The sequence below is a fragment of the Macaca mulatta genome, chromosome 7, assembly GCF_049350105.2.
Source record: "Macaca mulatta isolate MMU2019108-1 chromosome 7, T2T-MMU8v2.0, whole genome shotgun sequence".
NCBI lineage: Eukaryota > Metazoa > Chordata > Mammalia > Primates > Cercopithecidae > Macaca > Macaca mulatta.
In genome coordinates, this window is record NC_133412.1 from 27,862,054 (window position 1) to 27,882,809 (window position 20,756).

Sequence of the window (20,756 nt, forward strand, 5' to 3'; positions counted from 1 at the left end):
AAAAGCTACATACAGTATGACATAGCACATTCTGAAAAACACAAAATTATAAGGTTGGGAATCAGATGAGCAATTTCTATAGGCTTAGGGTCGGGAAGGACAGTGATTAGTTGGGAGCATGAGAGAACTTTTTGAGGTGATGGAAATGGTTTATATGTTGGTTGTAATGGCGACATGACTGCATGCATTTGTCAGAATTCACAGAACTGTGCACTAAAAATGATACTTTTTTTTGTAAGCATACCCTAATAAACTCATGGGACCCCAGGAGCTAACTTGAAGGGGCTCCCACTGGCCAATTTTGAACAGTTTGAACACCGAAAGCAATGATGAGAGACGTCTAGTTTTCAGTTCTACACATAAGGACACTTGGAAGTCACCGTTCTGTCCTAACAAGTTAAAAGCTAAATAAAACTTTTGGTTATTTTCCTTCAGGAAGGAAAGAATTAACCGAAAGGAAAATAAACAGCTCTTCGTAGAGCTGAAAGAGCGGTGAGGTCACAGGACAAACCACTGCCCCCAAAATTGGAAACACAGACCAGCAAACACAGAGAATCACAAACTTACCAGAGCCAACACTGCCGAGCAGAAACCTCTGAGGGAACAGGTCTGCGTAGGAAAACCTGGACTGTAATGGACTAATTTGCTAGAGGCTCAGTGAAGAGTCTGAGAGTTAAAAACTCCAAAGAATCCAGTCACGGGGGGCCCCTACTTCGTGAGTTTTCCCTCCAGGAGCCCAACCACACTCGCACGGTAAGTATGAGAGACAACTCTCCTCATACTTCTGGCAGGAGGAAGAAGGGAAAGGAACCATTCTGGAATACACTGGCGCACCCGGCTCTTCACGCCCGCCCACAGGAGAAACTGACCAACCAGAGCCTAACCTGCTGGGGTTTTATCAGAGCTTAACTGACCTGGGGGGAGGAAAACACCTAACTCCAGCCCACGCATAACCATCCTGTTCCACCCAAGCAGGTGTGAAGGGACTGAGGCGCACTTGTGAAGTTCGTAGTCTGGAGGCTTAAGTTCATTAAAAGACCGAGACCCACTCATAGGATTATACAGCGCTTCCCCTGCCCCTCCGCCTTACCACCACATCATCAAGGTCTGTTTACGTCAGTTTCTCTTACCCAGTTCATCATAACTGGCTATCAGGAAAAAATTACAAGGCATACTAAAAGGCGAAAAACACAGTTTGAAGAGACAGTTAAGTATCAGAACCAGATAGGGCAGGGGTGTGGGAATTACCAGACTGAGAATTTAAAACTGATGAACATACTAAGGGTTCTAATGAATAAAGTAGACAGCATGCAAGAACAGATGGTCAATGTAAGCAGAGACCTGGAAATCCTAAGAATGAACTGAAAGAAATGCTAGAGGTATCCTTGTTAGTATAGTGGTTAGTTTTTGTTTTTGTTTTTGTTTTTTTAACTGCTAGAGGAAAAAAACACTAACACGTGAAGAAAGCCTCTGATGGGCTTATTAGTAGACTGCACACAGCTGAAGAAAGAATCTCTGAGCTTGAGGAACCTCAGCAGAAATCTTTAAAACTGAAAAGAAGAAAGAAAAAGACTGGCTGGGCACGGTGGCTCATGCCTGTATCCCAGCACTTTGGGAGGCCAAGGTGGAAGAATTGCCTGAGCCCAGGAGTTCCAGACCAGCCTGGGCAACAAAGTAAGAGCCCCTGCCCCCGTCCCTGGATCTCTACTAAAAACAAAAAAAGAAAGAAAGAAAGAAAATAGACTTAAAAAAAAAAAAAAGCACAACAATATCCAAGGACTGTGGGACAACTACGAAGATGTAACATCTGTATAATGGAAATACCAAAAGGAAAAGAAAGAGAAAAGAACAGAAAAAATATTTGAAACAGTAATGACTGAGAATTTTCCCAGATTAATGCCATACACTAAACCACAGATTCAGGAAGCTCAGAGAACACCAAGAAAGATAAATACCAGAAAAATGACACCTAGGCATTTCATTTTCAAACTGCAGAATATCAAAGATAAGGAAAAAAATCCCAAAAGAAGCCAGACTGGGGGCAGAAAGCACACCTATAGAGGAGCAGACATAAGAATTACATCTAACTTCTCAGAAACCATGCAAACAAGAAGAAAGTGGAATAAAATACTGAAAGTGTTAAAAGGGAGGAAAACCACCAACCTAGAATTCTGTACCCTGTAACATTAACCTTCAAACGTGAAGGGAAATAAAGACGTCATTGGACAAAGAAACATTAAGGGAATTTTTTTGCCAGTAGACCTGCCTTGCAAGAAATGTTAAAAGAGGCTGGGCACGGTGGCTCATGCCTGTAATCACAGCTACTCTGGGAAGCCAAGGCGGGTGGATCACTTGAGGTAGGGAGTTCAAAACCACCTGGCAACATGGTGAAACCCTGTCTCTACCAAAAATACAAAATTAGCCTGGCATGGTGGTGCAGGTCTGTAATCTCAGCTACTCGGGAGGCTGAGGCAGGAGAATCGCTTGAACCCGTGAGGCAGAGGTTGCAGTGAGCCGAGATCATGCCACTGCCTTCCAGGCTGGGCAACAGAGTAAGACTCCATCTCAAAAAAAAAAAAAAAATGTTAAAAGAAATCCTTTACAGAGAAGGAAAATGATATAGGTCAAACACTTGGATCGACATAAAGAAAGAGCACTGAAGAAGGAATAAGTGAGGGTAAAATAAAAACTTTTTTCTTATTATTAATTGATCTAACATAACAGTTTATTCAAAACAATAATAGAGACAATATATTCAATTATGTATGCTTATGTATATATCATATATATTCTTGTGTATCTTTATATGTAAGTGAAATGAATGACAGCAGTGATACAAGGAAAGCAGTATGGTGTTATTTGAAAGTGGACATGGATTAGTCGTAAATGTATATTGCAAACTCTTTTTTTTTGAGACGGAGTCTCGCTCTGTTGCCCAGGCTGGAGTGCAGTGGCCGGATCTCAGCTCACTGCAAGCTCCGCCTCCCAGGTTCACGCCATTCTCCTGCCTCAGCCTCCCGAGTAGCTGGGACTACAGGCACCCGCCACCTCGCCCAGCTAGTTTTTTTGTATTTTTTAGTAGAGATGGGGTTTCACCGTGTTAGCCAGGATGGTCTCGATCTCCTGACCTCGTGATCCACCTGTCTCGGCCTCCCAAAATGCTGGGATTACAGGCTTGAGCCACCGCGCCCAGCCGTATATTGCAAACTCTAAGGCAACCACTAAAAAATGTTTTAAAAAGTATAGCTTATATGGTAATAAAGGAGAGAAAATGGAGTCATATAAGATGCTCAATTAAAACCACAAAAAGCAGGAAAAGAGTGGTAGATAAAAACAGGAACACAAAGAACAAGGGCAACAAATAGAAGGCAGTAACAAGTACAACAGATATTTAACCCAACAGCATCAACGATCACTTTGAATGTCAGTGGTCTATATACATTAATTAAAACACAGATTGTCACAGTGAATCAAAAACAAAATTCAACTATATACTGTGTACAAGAAACATACTTGAAATATAAAGACACATAGAGACTAAAGTAAACAGATGGAGGAAAACAAACCATCCTACCACTAAGAAAGTGGGAGTAGCTATATTAACTTCAGACAGAGCAGTCTTCAAAACAAAAAAAGTGATTGAGGATAAAAAGGGCCATATATAATGATAAAGGGATCCATTTTTCAAGAAGACATAGAAATTCTTAACATACATGCACTTAACAACAAAGGGTCAAAATACATGAGGAAAAACTGGCTGGGCACCGTGGCTCATGTCTGTAATCCCAGCACGTTGGGAGGCCGAGGTGGGCGGGCCACTTGAGGTCAGGAGTTTGAGCCCAGCCTGGCCAACATGGCTAACCCCTGTCTCTACTAAAAATACAAAAACTAGGCAGATGTGGTGGCACGCACCTGTAATCCCAGCTACTCGGGAGGCTGGGACGTGAGAATTGCTTAAACCCAGGAGGCAGAGTTTGCAGTGAGCCGAGACTGCACCACTGCACTCCAGCCTGGGCAACAGGGCGAAACTCTGTCTCACAAACACACACACACACACGCGCACGCACACACACACACACAAAGGAAAAACTGATAGAACTGCAAGGAGAAATAGATAAATCCACTTTTATTGTTGGAGATATTAACACACCTCTGTCAGAAATGGACAGATCCAGGCCGGGCGCGGTGGCTCATGCCTGTAATCCCAGCACTTTGGGAGGCCAAGGCGGGCGGATCACAAGGTCAGGAGATCGAGACCATCCTAGCTACGCGGGGAATCCCTGTCTCTACTAAAAATACAAAAAATTAGCCGGGCGAGGTGGCGGGAACCTTTGTTCCAGCTACTCGGGAGGCTGAGGCAGGAGAATGGTGTGAACCCGGGAGGCGGAGCTTGCAGTGAGCCGAGACCGTGTCACTGCACTCCAGCCTGGGTGACAGAGCAAGACTCTGTCTCAAACAAAAATTTTTAAATAAAAAAAATCACAATACCATTCACATTAGCACCCTCAAAAATGAAATACTTAGTTATAAAATTAACAAAATATGTACAAGACCTATAGAAGGAAAACTAGAAAATTCTCATGAAAGAAATCCGAGAAGAACCTAAATAAACAGAGATATATTCTATATTCATGGATAAGAAGCTTCAATATTGTCAAGATGTCACTTCTTCCCAATCTGATCTGTAAATACAATGTAATCCCAATCAAAATCCCAATAACTTATTTTGTGGATATTGACAAAATGATTCTAAAGTTTATGGGATGAGGTAAAAGATCCAGAGTAGCCAAAACTATACTGAAGGAAAACATAATTGGACTGATATTACCAAACTTCAAAACTTATTTTAAAACCAGAATAATCAAGACAGTGTGGTATTGCTGAAAAAAAAAATTAGAAAAAGAATGGTATAGACAAGAGAGCTGAGAAATGGACCCACAAAGATATGATCAACTGATCATTGACAAAGGAACAAAGGTAATACAATGGAGAAAAGATAACCTTTTTCAACAAATGGTGCTGGGACAACTGGATGTCTACATGAAAAAAAAAAAAGAAGAAGAATCCACACACAAACCTTACACCCTTCACAAAAATTAACTCAAAATGGATCACAGACCAAAACGTAAAACAGAAAGCTACAAAACTCCTGGAAGATAACACTGGAGAAGATCTAGATAATCTTGTGTTTGGCAATGACTTTTTAGCTACAACACCAAAGGCCTCCTTTACAAAAGAATTAATAAGCTGGACTCCATTAAAGTCAAAATTTTCTGCTCTACAAAACTGTCAAGACAATAAAAAACAAGCCATGGACTAAAAAAAACAAAACAACAACAACAAAAAAAAACAAAAAACCACATCTGGTAAAGAACTGCTATTGAAAATATACAAGAAATTTGGCTAGGCACAGTGGCTCATGCCTATAATCCAAGCACTTTGGGAGACTGAGGTGGGCAGATCATTCAGATCACCTGAGCTCAGGAGTTCGAGACCTGCCTGAGCAACATGGTGAAAACCTGTCTCTACCAAAAAAAGTAAGAATTAGCCAGACATGCTGGCAGGTGCCTGTAGTCCCAGCTACTCTGGAGGCTGAGGCAGGAGAATGGCTTGAACCAGAGAAGTGGAGACTGCAAGAACTGAGATTGCACCACTGCACTCCAGTCTGTGTGACAAAGCAAGAGACTGAAAAAAAGAAGGGAGGGGAGGGGAGGGGAGGGGAGGGGAGGGGAGGGGAGGGGAGGGAAGGGAAGGGAAGGGAAGGGAAGGGAAGGGAAGGGAAGGGAAGGGAAGGGAAGGGAAGGGAAGGGAAGGGAAGGGAAGGGAAATCTTAAAACTCAACAATTAGAAAACCAACAAGTTGGCCAGGCACAGTGGCTCACACCTGTAATCCCAGAACTCTGGGAGACCGAGGCAGGCGGATCATGAGGTCAAGAGATTAGACCATCCTGGCCAACATGGTGAAACCCCATGTCTACTAAAAATACAAAAAAAAATTAGTTGTGCATGGTGGCATGCACCTGTAGTCCCAGCTACTAGGGAGGCCGAGGCAGGAGAATAGCTTGAACTCGGGAGGTGGAGGTTGCAGTGAGCCGAGATCACATCACTGCACTCCAGCTGGCAACAGAGTGAGACTCCATCTCAAAAAGAAGAAAGAAAGAAGGAAGGAAGGGAAGGAAGGGAAGGAAGGGAAGGGAGGGAAGGGAGGAAAGAGAAAGAAAGAAAGAAAGAAAGAAAGAAAGAAAGAAAGAAAGAAAGAAAGAAAGAAAGAAAGAAAGAAAGAAAGAAAGAGAGAAAGAGAGAGAGAGAGAGAGAGAGAAAGAAAGAAGAAAGAAAGAAAGAAAGAAAGAAAGAAAGAAAGAAAGAAAGAAAGAAAGAAAGAAAGAAAGAAAGAAAGAAAGAAAGAAAAGAGAGAAAGAAAACCAAAACCAACAACCCAGTTTTTAAAATACACCAAAGACCTTGACAGACCATCACTGAAGTATCTTACCAGGGACTGGCGGGGCAGGAATGTGGAGTTACTAAAGGTTACAGAGTTTCTGTTTGGGTGATGAAGAAGTTTTAGAAACAGTGATGATTGTTGCACAACATTGTGAATAATGAATGCCAATGAATTGTATGATTAGAATTGCTAAAATGGCAAAGTTTTATGTTATGCTGTATGTATTTTATCACAATTTAAAAACAATAATGTAATATACCAAATATCATTGAACTGTATACTCTAAATGGGCCAATTATTGGCGTGTGAATTACATCTCTAGAAAGCTGTTCGAAAATACGTGCCCACAAAATGTAAAAATCCATACCTTTTAAGGTGAAAAATAATTATTTTGGGTGCTTTGGAAATACCAGCCCTCACGGCAGTTTCTTGCTTGGTTTCACAAAAGGAGCAGTGAATTTGGTTGTTCCAGGTCAGTGTGTCTTGTTGAAAAAAACACTGGAGACAGTCCTGTTCAGGAAAAAAAGGATTTGGTGACCAAATTGGATCAACTGCGACCTGCACTCTCTGTTTCTATTGGAATTTTGCAAATGCCGAGGAAATGTAATTCTCAGTGCTTTTCTCAAAGTCAACAAGTCCAGAAGATAACAGTCTCACTAGTTGCAGCCAGATACCTGTAAAATCCACCTAGAAGGTGTTTCTTTCTTGTTACTGAGATGGATTTGAGTGCCTACCTCACTTATAATCTATAAATCAGTTTTTTGGGTTTTTTGTTTTCTTTTTTTTTGAGATGGAGTCTCGCTCTGTTGCACAGGCTGGAGTGGCATCGACTCACTGCAACCTCCACCTCACAGTTCAAGTGATTCTCCTGCCTCAGCTTCCTAAGGAGCTGGGACTACAGGCGCGCACCACCAAGCCCAGCTAATCTTTGTATTTTTAGTAGAAAGGGGGTGATCTGCCTACCTCGGCCTCCCAAAGTGCTGGGATTACAGGCGTGAGCCACCACACCCAGCCTATAAATCAGCATTTTAACTTTTCTGTTTTTTCCTGAATAATAGTGATTTTGCAATTTTTATTTATTTATTTGTTATTTTATTTATTTATTTTTTCGAGAGGGAGTCTCGCTCTGTCACCAGGCTGGAGTGCAGTGGCACGATCTTGGCTCACTGCAACCTCCGCCTCCTGGGTTCAAGCGATTCTCCTGCCTCAGCCTCCAAGTAGCCAGGACTACAGGCGCATGCCACCATGCCCAGCTAATTTCTGTATTTTTAGTAGAGATGGGGTTTCACCATGTTGGCCAAGATGGTCTCGATCTCTTGACCTCGTGATCCGCCTGCCTTGGCCTCTCAAAGTGCTGGGATTACAGGCTTGAGCCTGTAATGGCTCAAGCAACTTTGCAATTTTCACCAGTGAAATCAGGCAGCTGCTTTATGCTATTCATCTCATTGCTAAAATGATCTGGTGACAAAAATGACTTTCAGGGTTTGGGGGTGGCCTATGATAAAGATAGCAGAACAGGGAAAAATTAGACCCCATATCCATAGGAGAGATCCTCAATGTGGCCAGGTCCTTGGTTCTGCAAACCACTAACTGGAAGAAGAAGATGAGCACAGATTTTGTTTGCAGAGGACCCACTGGCACCTTACTTGGGTGTTTGGAATTTCTTTCCAACAATCTTTAGCAGTTTGAGCTGAGAAACAAAGCCCAGTGCTGAATAAGTAATAGGATTCTATTCTCCAATTCTGGTAGGTAAAACTTTTAGCAGTAAAATGTGCTTTCATAATTTAGGAAGAAAAAAATATAAATTTATATAATTCTGCAAGAAAACTTATTGCTGTCCGCCCCTTGTTTGCTCCTTATCGCTGGCTGCCTTCTACTGCCACTCACCCCATGCCCACATCCCCAGTTACAGATTAACTTTTGGCATTGTGGCGAAGAAAATTTGAGAGGTAAACCAAGGCACTAGATTCCATTCTGTCTTTCCAAAACATTTCACAGCTTTAGTCCAAAATATAAGAGCGTGAGACTGAGAGTTTAGAATGTTTTATATCTAGTTCCAAGTCTGGGCCTTACAGACCTCTGGGGTAAGGGAGGGTCACAAATTTTTTCTAGAAATTACAAATTTCTTTTATGCACAAATCTATCTCAATAGACTGAATAAACCCCACTATATTTCCAATTTTACAATCAGGCTATTTCATTGAGTACATTTAAAAATATGATTGAATTCCTAGTAACTTTTGACCAGTATGTCCCTAAAAAAAAAATTCTGTCATCATGGACTTCCTCTTTCATTTATTTATTTATTTATTTATTTACTTATTTGAGACGGAGACTCACTCTGTCGCCCAGGCTAGAGTGCAGTGGTGCGATCTTGGCTCACTACAACCTCCACCTCCCGGCTTCAAGCGATTCTCATGGCTCAGTCTCCCAAGTAGCTGGGATTACAGGTGCCCGCCATCATGCCCAACTAATTTTTGTATTTTTAGTAGAGACAGGGTTTCACCATGTTGGCCAGGCTGGTCTTGAACTCCTGATCTCAGGTGATTCGCCTGCCTCGGCCAAAAGTGCTGGGATTACAGGCATGAGCCACTCGCCCAGCCTATTTCTTTTAAAATTAAAGTTATAAAGCTGCCTCTCATACTAAACAAATGTAGGAAATAGCCCTGAGAAAATCCAGGCTGAGAGTATAGCAAGACAAAGTGTCCAGGAACACCGCATTCCTACCTGAAGGGAGCATTCATATTCGGATGGAATGGGGAGTGAGAGGACAGTGAAGACTTCGTTCTTGTAGGTGCATTTCTCACACTTTAAACACACGATGCTATAATTGAGCTGCCCTTCAAACAGCTGGGTGATGACGGATGTCTCAGTGGTAATCCACTTCCTGCAGCATCTCTGAGCAGAACCTTTCTCGTGTGATCTTCTCCGGGGGTAGTGGTACTGAATCAAGGAGCAAATTTCACCCAGATTAATTACTGGTTATTTAAAAAAGACTGTGGCAACATGGTGAGATCCTATCTCTACAAAGAAAAAAAAAATGAGCTAGGTGTGGTAGCACACATCTATGGTGCCAGCTACTTAGGAGGCTGAGGTTGGAGGATCAGTTGAGCCCAGGAGTTCGAGACTGCAGTGAGCCGTGTTAGCGCTACTGCACTCCAGCCTGGGTGACAGAGTGAGACCATGTTTCAAAAAAAAAAAAGTTTTCAATGACATGACTGCTTTTTTTTCTATCAGAATGATACATTGCTACCAGAAACCACTTAGTTTTGGATTCAGACAATAGAGTAAGATATCCTTGAAAGTATATATATCATGTGTGATTTCTGATAATTCAGATATTTTCCCTTTAGGTGAAACAGAGGAGTGATGACCCCCTAACTCTGGTAAAACATATACCCATGGCCCCATAAGTTACCAGCCTTGGGAGCTAGTTTTTCCTGGGAAGGGGGTAAGTAAGCTAAATTAGCATTAGGTCACTCAAGCAGATCTAAAGGTAAAATATTAAGAAATCCAATCTTTCCTGTCTCCAGTCCCTTCAGGTTAAATTCTGTAGCCTTTTCTCCTTTAACTTCTAGAAAACACTTTTTTAAAAGAGCAAATCTTGGCCAGGCATGGTGGCTCACGTCTGTAATCGTGGTGCTTTGGGAGGCTGAGTCGGGAGGATCACGTGAGACAAGGAGTTTGAGATCAGATTGGGCAACATAGCAAAATCCTGTCTCTACAGGGTTAATTGTTTAAAAAAAAGATAAGAGAGCAAATCTGAAATTCCTAAGGCAGCCTGGCAGAACTAGCCTTGTGGCCTGGTTTGGATCTAGCTCATACTCAGCAACAGTGTTTCTGGGGCACACCCTGAGTTTTCAGTGATTGAAGAGCCTCAGTAGAATATACATTTTGAAGATGCGTTAGCTCCACAGCTGGCTCTAATTTGGGGCTGTGCTCACCATTCCACTTCTGCTTGCTCGTTTCGTCACACTCTGCTGCCAAAGTCTTCCACCCTGACAGTAACTTCATTCCCCTAATTCCTAGTCTGATCTTGGGAAACAGAACGCTATTTGTTTCAGATTGGCTGTAGAAGAGGACATGAGGGATTTTTACTGCCCATTCGCCTCTTCTCTTTAAAAAGTGCTGCCATGAATACGTTTTTTTTTCTTTCTTTTCATTGTTGGTTTTTTTTTCGTTGTTGTTTTGAGACGGAGTCTCACTCCGTCACCCAGGCTGGAGTGCAGTGGCGAGATCTCAGCTCACTGCAACCTCCACCTTCTGAGTTTAAGCAATTCTCCTACCTCAGTCTCCCGAGTAGCTGGGACTACAGGCGCCCGCCAACATGCCCGGCTAATTTTTGTACTTTTAGTAGAGATGGGGTTTCACCATGTTAGCCAGGATGGTCTCGAACTCCTGACCTCAAGTGATCCACCCGCCTCCGCCTCCCAAAATGCTGGGATTACAGGTGTCAACCACAGCACCCGGCCATGAATTTTTTTTATTACTCTAAATGAAAAACGGAACTGAGGCCTGCCAATGAGAACAATTAAAAGCTATAGTTTGCAATCTCGATGCTAACCATTCCCTGGGTATTAGAGGTGCAGTGAGGTAACATTAGCGGAAGGACATTACATAAAGTCAAGGACACATTTTCAGAGAATGTGGGTCTCAGACCAAGACTAAGGGCAGTGAGTTTTGTAAATAAAGGCAAAACCTCTAGAGTAACTGATGACTTCATGTTTAATGAAACGTATGTCCTAATTCGGTGATGAACTCAGGTTAGGCGTGTTTGGTACGAGGATGAAACTTTGTAGTGCGTAGATCTGTTGCTTAATCTAATATCAAGCTTAATATTTTCATGGATTTGTAGGTCCCAAGAAAATGTAAGCTATAAAATTCTATATTTCTCATGAGGAATATATTTTGCACTTTTTTTTTTTTTTTTTTTTTTTTTTTGAGACGGAGTCTTGCTCTGTCACCCAGGCTGGAGTGCAGTGGCCACATCTCAGCTCACTGCAAGCCCCGCCTCCCGGGTTTACACCATTCTCCTGCCTCAGCCTCCCGAGTAGCTGGGACTACAGGCACCCGCCACCTCGCCCGGCTAGTTTTTTGTATTTTTTAGTAGAGACGGGGTTTCACTGTGTTAGCCAGGATGGTCTCGATCGCCTGACCTCATGATCCACCCGTCTCGGCCTCCCAAAGTGCTGGGATTACAGGCTTGAGCCACCGCGCCCGGCCTTATTTTGCACTTTTAAAAACTAGTCCATGCAGCCTTTATTTCCAAAGAAAAGTAGACTAGTGTTTCCCACGCCTGGCTGACCACTGGAAATGCCAAGTAAGCTTTCCCCAAAGACGTTCTAATTCATTACCCTTGGAGTATGTGCCTTAACATCTGTGCTGTAAAATCTTCCCAGGTGATTCTGATGACAAGTAAGTTTGGTAAATACAGCTACACATTGAAATACTAACTTGGATGTTCTCCATGGGACACCTACCACAGTGCTTGGCACAAAGTAGACAATATTAACTGAACAAGCAAAAGAAGGAAAAATGGAAGTTGCTGATAAAGGTGCAGAACTATCCTATTTCAAGGTCATTAATTCTACTTACCTTTTTTAGAGCTTCATGAAGTTCATTTAGGACATAAATCAAGAATTCCTGAGCATCTTGTTGCGTCTTTTTCGTAAATGCTGGGTAGAGGTTGCCAAGAGCTGACCGGAATATTTCTGGTGAGACACAGTCTGAGTCTCCCAGCCACATGTCTGTCATCAGGTAGGCAAAAGCAGTGGCAACCTCACTGCAATCGCTTGGAAGAAGAAAGGGATATGTTTCTGGCTGATTTAATGAAAAGAAGGCACTTCATCACCCAAGCCTGGGAAATTAGTCTCAAAATGGAAGAGCGTGGTGTCTCATGCCTGTAACCCCAGCACTTTGGGAGGCCAATGCAGGAGGATCGCTTGAGCCCCCAGAAGGTCGAGGCTGCGGTGAGCTGTGATCATACCACTACTTCACCCCAGTCTGGGTGACAGAACAAGACTCTGTCTAAAAGAAAAAAAAAGGAGGCCAGGCTCAGAGGCTCATGCCTGTAATTCCAGCACTTTGCGGGGCCGAGGTGGTGGGTTGGGAGAGGTGGATCACTTGAGGTCAGGAGTTTAAGACCAGCCTGTCCAACATGGTGAAAACCCCTCTCTACTAAAAATACAAAAAAATACAAAAAAAAATAGACTGGCATGGTGGTGCGTGCCTGTAATCCCAGCTACTCAGGAGGCTGAGGCAGGAGAGTCACTTGAACCTGAGGAGCAGAGGTGGCAGGGAGCCAAGATCGTTCCACTGCACTCCAGCCTGGGCAACAGAACGAGACCCTGTCTCAACAACAACAAAAATTTAAAAAATAAAAATAAAAATAAAGGAGCTGCATTCATTTCTTGGTTGCCCTTCCCACTTTTACTTACTCTCGCATGTTATCTGGGAAGCTACAACCTCTACTGACTTGTTTGTTTGATCCCTTAATAGGGATTCCAGAGTTCCTTCTCTAACCTCACCTGTGGGGAAGTAGGGGTGGGAGCTGGGCTGCAGGGAATGCAAATGGGCTTACTTTTGAAGAGCAGTGATATACTTCCCGGAGAGGAAGTATTCCACCAGCGGCGAGATGCTGCAGAGACACTGTAAGATGGCATTCATGTAGCATGTGTTGCCCAAGTTCCGCAAGCCAGTGACGCCCTGAGAACAGGGCTGGCTCCCATCAGCCTCCTTAACTGGAAGGGTATCATAGTAATCTGTGCACTCTGCACTGTGTTGGTGCCACATGGAAAGAAAGGGTTTTGAGAGAACAAAATAAGTACAAATGACAATAAGCCTCTCAATATTGTGAAATAAAGAAGAGTTCTTAATAAGACTTCCTCCAAATGCATTCCCCACCAAGGACAGGAAGTATGGGAACTTGGAGTCTAAAATTACAGCATGGCAGAGCATAGTGGCTCACACCCGTAATCCCAGCCCTTTGGGAGGCCGAGGTGGGAGGACTGCCTGAGGCCAGGAGTTTGAGACCAGCCAGGGTAACATAGTGAGATCTTGTCTCTATTACATAAATTAAATTAAATTAAATTAAAAACAAAATTACATTACTTAGAACAGAACTGTGAACAAGTGCCTGAAGCCAAATAAGACAGATAGAAATTTCTTTCTAAAACCAAAGCAAGACAACCGACAACTTGCTGGACAAGTAATTAAATTATTATTATTATTATTAAAAGTTAATAAAACAATAGCTATCAGGTAGTGAGCCTGGCACTATTTAAGTACTTAACATGCATTTTCCCATTAAATCTCTCAACAATTGTGTAAGGCAGGAACAATTATTTTTACATCCCATTTTACAGATGAGATGTCAGGTTTGAAGTGATTTAGTCATTTACTCGCGGGGTGTGTGGTGGTATGTAGAGAAAAGGAATACCTGCCTATCATCTGTTTGCCTCCCTCCCTCTCTCCCAATATATCTATCCATTAAGATATTTGGATTTATATATATTAAGATTGCCTATATATGTGATTTATATATGTGTGTATTTGTGTATATATGTATATATAGCATATATATTGAAAGCATAACATATACACATATTAAGAGCATGCATATAGATATCTTAAGAGCACACATATATGTATATATGTATATAGCTATATACATATAAATACACACACACATATATATATACATGGAAAGGAGAAAGCGCACAGACTTTGTAAAAAATGGATCTTAGTTTAAATCCCAACTATGCCATTTACTAGTTATAGGATCTGGGATTCTATGTCTGTTTCTTGTCTATAAAATATGAATAATGTCATCTGCCTTATAGGATGGTTGTGAGGATTATGAAGGTATCATGCAAGGTACTTGACACAGGTTCATCAATAAATGACAACTTAAAAAAGTTTTTTAAGTGACTGGTCTAGGATGTCCTTCCCAGTAAGCTACAGGATTAGAGTGTTCATGTGAATTGGCCAGACCTGCCTGCACGGAGAGAACACTGAGGGTTCCGAAGGGCACCTCCTTTCCCTGCACAGAGCTTCCTCTTGTAATTTTTTTTTTTTTTTTGAGATGGAGTCTTGCTCTGTCACCCAGGCTGGAGTGCAGTGGCTGGATCTCAGCTTACTGCAAGCTCCGCCTCCCGGGTTCACGCCATTCTCCTGCCTCAGCCTCCCGAGTAGCTGGGACTACAGGTGCCCGCCACCTCGCCCGGCTAGGTTTTTGTATTTTTTAGTAGAGACGGGGTTTCACCGTGTTAGCCAGGATGGTCTCGATCTCCTGGCCTCGTGATCCGCCCGTCTTGGCCTCCCAAAGTGCTGGGATTACAGGCTTGAGCCACCGCACCCAGCCCCTCTTGTAATTTTTTATATCGTGCCAGGCAACCCGGTATCTATGTCCTCTGGGATTTTTCTTTCCATATATTGTATTTAAAGTTGGCCTCCATGAGACAGTGACCTCACATGCTTTTAAGCACAGTTATGCCAGTTTGAAAAGTGTTCACTGTTATAAGAATGGTCATTTTCACTTTTACTCACTGATATCACAGGAGGTCCTAGACTGTCACCCTTTAGGAAGAACATGTATTTATTGCCAAGATATTAGGCACAATCTTCCTTCCTTTCGGGGGACCTCCCATGGGTCACACCTGGGAGAACCCTCCTGAATGTAGCATGTATCCCCTGACTCCTCTGAGCTGGGCTTATCTAGAAAGCTGTAGTAGATCAAGGCTCACAGGACATAGTAGATACCGAAGTCATCTGCAGGGAGAGATCGCTGAGAAGTCATTTTAATGGAACCACGTTGGAATTTTGCTTCTATTCAGCAGCTACAACTATTCCTTTCAACTTCATTTCTCTGAGCCTGTTAACACTGGCTTTTTGTTTTAAACAACTGATATGCTCCTCTCTCTTCCAGTAGCTGCAAACTGATTTTCACCTGTATCAGGCACCACTCCAACTTGGATTTTCTATACATCATAATCCTTTCCATTCACCTTCAAGATTCTAGCATGTTGCCATGAGACACTGTTACTTGGTTGTCTGAAATGTTTTAAAAAGATTAGGCTTCAGAGAATGAATTACACATATAACCTCCCTTCCTCCATCACTCAGTTTCTCTTGCGTGTGTATATATTATACACACACACACACACACACTTACATGTGCACAAAAGATTTACCACCACTGAGTTAGTGGACACTACAGCAACCCTGCCTGCTTTGGGCACTCATTCCCCCTTACCAGCGACTACACCACACCTAGGAGCCCTGAGGGATTTCCTCACCCTGGGGAGGGAGGACTTTCACTTCTATTCAGGAGCTACATCTATCCGGACTGAATCCCGGATCAGAAAAAAAAAAAAAAAATTGCCATAAAAGAACATTATGGGAACAATTGATGAAATTTGAATATGGATAATATGCAGATGGTTTTTTCTATTAATGTTGAATCTTCCGAATTTGATAAAATTGTACTGTGTTTATGCAAGGGGATGCCCTTGTTCTTAGAAAATACACACTGAAGTTTTTTGGGGGACAGGGGCATGATATATGCAACCTGTTTTCAAATGGTTCAGGAAGAAACAGGAACCCGAGGACGGGAAGGAAGGGGAGTGATAAAGCACATACTATAAAGCCACATGCCAGCAGTTGGTGAATCCAAGTGAAGGCCCACTAACGAGCATTATTCTTGCAACTCTTCTGCAAGTTTAAAAAATTAAAAATAGGCCGGGCGCAGTGGCTCACGCCTGTAATCCCAGCACTTTGGGAGGCTGAGGCGGGCGGATCACGAGGTCAGGAGATCAAGACCATCCTGGCTAACACGGTGAAACCCCGTCTCCACTAAAAAATACAAAAAATTAGCCAGGCGAGGTGGCGGGCGCATGTAGTCCCAGCTACTCGAGAGGCTGAGGCAGGAGAATGGCGTGAACCCGGGAGGCGGAGCTTGCAGTGAGTCGAGATCGCGCCACTGCACTCCAGCCTGGGAGACAGAGTGAGACTCAGTCTCAAAAAAAAAAATAAAAATAAAAATAAAAATAAAAATAAAGAATACAGTAGACATATTTTTTGCTAAAATGGATTTCTCTCCAGATACATGACTGGTAAGTCAAAAAAAGCAAGGTATTGAAGAATCCATAGTATGAGCCCCAACTTATGTCCAAATGGTTAAAAAAACCTACATATATTCTCAGGCTACACAAAGATATTAAGAATATTCATTCTTTGACACCTGGATAAGGAATCCTGGCAAGCAGAGATGTCTTGTCTTGTAGGTATTTGATATTTGTGATGTATTTACAGAGGTATCTCTCGAAGTCACCTCAGTGGTGGTTCTGCAGGACTTAAATCCTGTAAACTTGCTCTGTTTGTCAGTGAGGCTCTCCCAAGTCCTTCACTTTCTCCTAATCAATAGGGTCTTTTAAAAGTTTCATTTTGTGTTTGATGCTGGTAGGTAAAAATAGAATTATTTGTCATATGTTGGTTGTCTATCTAGGAACCTTTCTAACCTGACTTACTCTTTAATTTTTTAATTTTTATTTAAATAGTGACAGGGTCTCGCTATGTTGCCCAGGCTGGTCTCAAACTCATGGGCTCAAGCAATCCTCCCACCTCACTCTCCCAAAGTGCTAAGATTACACATGTGAGCCACTACGTATGGCCTAACTTGATTTACTTAAGTCTACTTTTTACATAGGTTCTTTGGATTTTCTATAAACACATTCAAGTTGTCTGCAACAAAATCAGTTTAATTTTTTCCTAAGTCTTACTTCTTACCTTCTTTACTAGTGAGGATTGCCAGTAAAATAGTGAAAAAAGTGAATATAGTAAACTAGTGAATAGAAGTGGAGATAGCTAATTCCTTAACTCAGAGAGAAAGCTTTGGATAATTCACCATTAAGCATGATGTTTGCAGTCATAGTTTTGAAGAGTTGTAATCATGAATGGATAGATTCATGATTGTGACCAGATTTCTCTGTATTTATTGAGGTAATCATGAGATTTTCTTCCTTATTCTGTTATTGTTGTTCATTATCAATGATGGTCACATATTAAACTAATCTTCTATTCCTCAGGTATATTTTGTTTGTGATGCAGTTATTTTCATGAATTGTTGGGTTCTAGTTGTTAATCTTTTTGTTCAAGGGTTTCGTATCTATGTTCATGAATTAGATTATCTGTGTTAATGTTCTGTGCTATATAACAAACTACTAAACTTAGTTTAAAACCAGACATGGGGCTGGGTGTAGTGGCTCATGCCTGTAATCCCAGCACTTGGGGAGGCTGAGGTAGGAGGATCGCTTGAGTCCAGGAATTCAAGACCACTTTGGGCAACACAGTGAGAATATCCCTCACCCCCACCCCATTCCCCCTCCACCCCACTCCCCACCCTCCCTCTACCAATAAAAATAATAATAATTAGCTGGGCATGGTGGCATATGACTGTAGTTCCAGCTACTCAGGAGGCCAAGATGGAAGGATCACTTGAGCCCAGGAGGTCAAGTTTGCAGCGAGCTGTGATTGTGCCATTGTGCTCCAGCCTGGGTGACAGAGTGAGACCCTGTCTCAAAAAGAACCCCAAAAGCCAGGAGTGGTGGCTCATACTTGCAATCCCAGCACTGTGGGAGGCTGAGACGGACAGATCACTTGAGGCCAGGAGTTAGAGACCCGTGTGGCCAACATGGCGAAACCCTGTCTCTACTGAAAATACAAAAAGAATAGCTGGGCATGGTGGGGCAGGCCTGTAATCCCAGCTACTCTGGAGGCTGAGGCACGAGAATCCCTTGAACCCCGGAGGCGGAAATCGCAGTGAGTCAAGATCACGCCACTGCCCTCTAGCTTTGAGACAGAACAAGACTCTGTCTCAAAACAAAACAAAACAAAACAAAAAACACAAAAAGGAAAACCAGATATGGTTTAGCTGAGATCTCATATTGCATTTAGTTGTCATTGTCTCTTTTAGGCTCCTTCAACCTGAAACGGTTCTATGTATTTCCTTGATTTTAATGAACTTGACTTTTGAAGATGACTGACCAATTATTGTGAAGAATATCCCTTAATTTCTATTCAGAAGCTACATCTATCCGGACTGAATCCTGGATCAGAAAAAAACAAAATCGCCATAAAAGAACATTATGGGAACAATGTTGTCTGATGTTTCCTCATGATTAGATTCACATTATGCATTTTTATGAAGAATATCACTGAAGTGAAGCTGTGTTCATATTGCATTTGTATCAAATGTTATACAATTTTGATTTGTCCCAGCACTGGTTATGTGAACTGTGATTAACTGTGATAACTTGAATGAAGTGGGGTCTCCCAGGTTTCTCCAATGTAGTTTTTCCTTTTGTAATCATCAGGAAGCATTTTGCAGGGAGGACTTTGAGACTGTGTAAATGCTGTTCCTCATCAAACTTTCATACACTAGTTTTAGCAATTGATGTTTCTTGGCCGGATTAATTTTTGCTATGGTGATTGCCAAGTGGTGATTTTCTAATATCATTATTCTGACTCATTCATCTGTTGGTACTTTACTATAAAGAGAAGTTTCTCTTTTTTTTCTTTTGAGACAGGGTCTCACTGTCCCCCAGGCTGGAGTGCAGTGGCACAATCTCAGCTCCCTGCAACCTCCACTTCCCAGGCTTAAGCGATTCTCCAGCTTCAGCCTCCTGTGTAGCTGGGACTACAGGCGCGTGTCACCAATGCCTGGATAATTTTTGTATTTTTTGTAGAGACAGGGTTTCGCCATGTTGCCCATACTGGTCTTGAACTCCTGAGCTCGAAGCGATCCACCTTGGCCTCCCACAGTGTTGGGATTACAGGCGTGAGCCACCGCACCTGGCTATGTCTCTGTTTATTCTTTTATTTTAATCAGCATGGACTCACAAATTACTGTTTTGTTCAATGGATTACATCTGATATTTTATTTATTTATTTTTAAATTATACTCTAAGTTCTGGGATACAGGTACAGAACGTGCAGGTTACATAGGTATACATATGCCATGGTGATTTGCTGCACCCATCAACCTGTCATCTACTTTAGCTATTTCTCCTAATGCTATCCTTCCTCTAGCCACCCACTCCCTGACAGGCCTTGGTGTGTGATGTTCCCCTCCCTGTGTCCACGTGTTCTCATTACTCAACTCCTGCTTATGAGAACATGTGGTGTTTGGTTTTTTGTTCTTGTGTTAGTTTGCTGAGAATGATGGTTTCCAGCTTCATCCACGTCCCTGCAAAGGACATGAACTCATCCTTTTTTATGGGTGCACATCTGATATTTTCTTTCTTCCTTTTTTTTTTTTTGAGACAGGGTGTCGCTCTGTTGCTCACTGGAGTGCAGTGGCGTGATCTTGGCTCACTGCAGCCTCAACTTCTTGGGCTCAAGCAATCCTTCTGCCTCAGCCTCCTGAGTAGCTGGGACTACATCACATGCCACTATACCCAGCTATTTTTAAATTTTGTTGTAGAGATGGGGGTTTCACTATGTTGCCCAGGCTGGTCTTGAGCTCTTGGTCTCAAGCTCAACCACTTTGCCCTCTTAAAGTACTGGGATTACAGGTGTGAGCCACTGCGCCTGGCCATGACTTTTTTTAGATGTTCAAATTGTCTCAAGATGAGCCTGCAGGAAGCCCTTCAAGGTGTCTTCTGTATCCATTTGACATGTCCTCATTGTTCTTTGAGCACTTCCTTTTTTTGGCACAGCAAGATCTTCCAGAGTACCATTCCTGCCCCAATCCTGAAGTCAGGTGTTTCTCCGAGCCCTGGTTCCTTTCAGTGAAGAATGGTATTTAGAAACCAAGATCTGGGAGCTGGGTATAGTCATGTTATTACAGCGTTGCTGCTTCCAGGTCCTCATGCATACATACATCCACATCCATAGGTATATCTCTCCACACTTTTTTTTTTCAGTATTACTACCATACTGAATATATCTTGATATTTTGGGAACCACGAATTCATGCCAGTAATTCCAATTCCAAACCTATAATTCAGGATTTATTCTAGTTTCCTCCCTTTTACATATTTACAACCCCATCTCCAACAGAGAGGCACCTCCCATTGTCCTCAATCTATTTCCTTATTTGATCAACCCCTCTGCATATAACTAATCTCCTGTCGCTGCGGACATCAACCCCACTCCCCTCTTTACACAACACACAAGCATTATCCTCACCCTGCTTTGCTGATACGCCCCACCAGGTCACTGTTGCCTCCCACCATGAACACCTATGACTGGTCTGAAACCTAGTGGATTTTAGACTAACTTACGAATGAATGAAGATGAAAGGGACCTGGGGCCT

At 42.4% G+C, this 20,756-nt stretch overlaps 1 protein-coding gene across 1 annotated transcript in view; it reads right to left on the bottom strand.

The window, feature by feature from the left end:
- The window catches only part of USP50 (ubiquitin specific peptidase 50), a 46,857-nt gene extending 31,618 nt beyond the window's left edge, over window positions 1–15,239 (bottom strand). Inside the window, exons 1-5 of the mRNA XM_077939400.1 lie at window positions 15,187–15,239; window positions 13,022–13,217; window positions 12,038–12,247; window positions 9,170–9,385; window positions 6,810–6,952 (exon numbers count right to left, since the gene is read on the bottom strand). Coding sequence (XP_077795526.1) covers window positions 6,810–6,952; window positions 9,170–9,385; window positions 12,038–12,247; window positions 13,022–13,217; window positions 15,187–15,239 — 818 coding nt within the window. The remainder of the gene's footprint in view (window positions 1–6,809; window positions 6,953–9,169; window positions 9,386–12,037; window positions 12,248–13,021; window positions 13,218–15,186) is intronic.
- Between the last annotated feature and the right edge of the window lie 5,517 nt (window positions 15,240–20,756).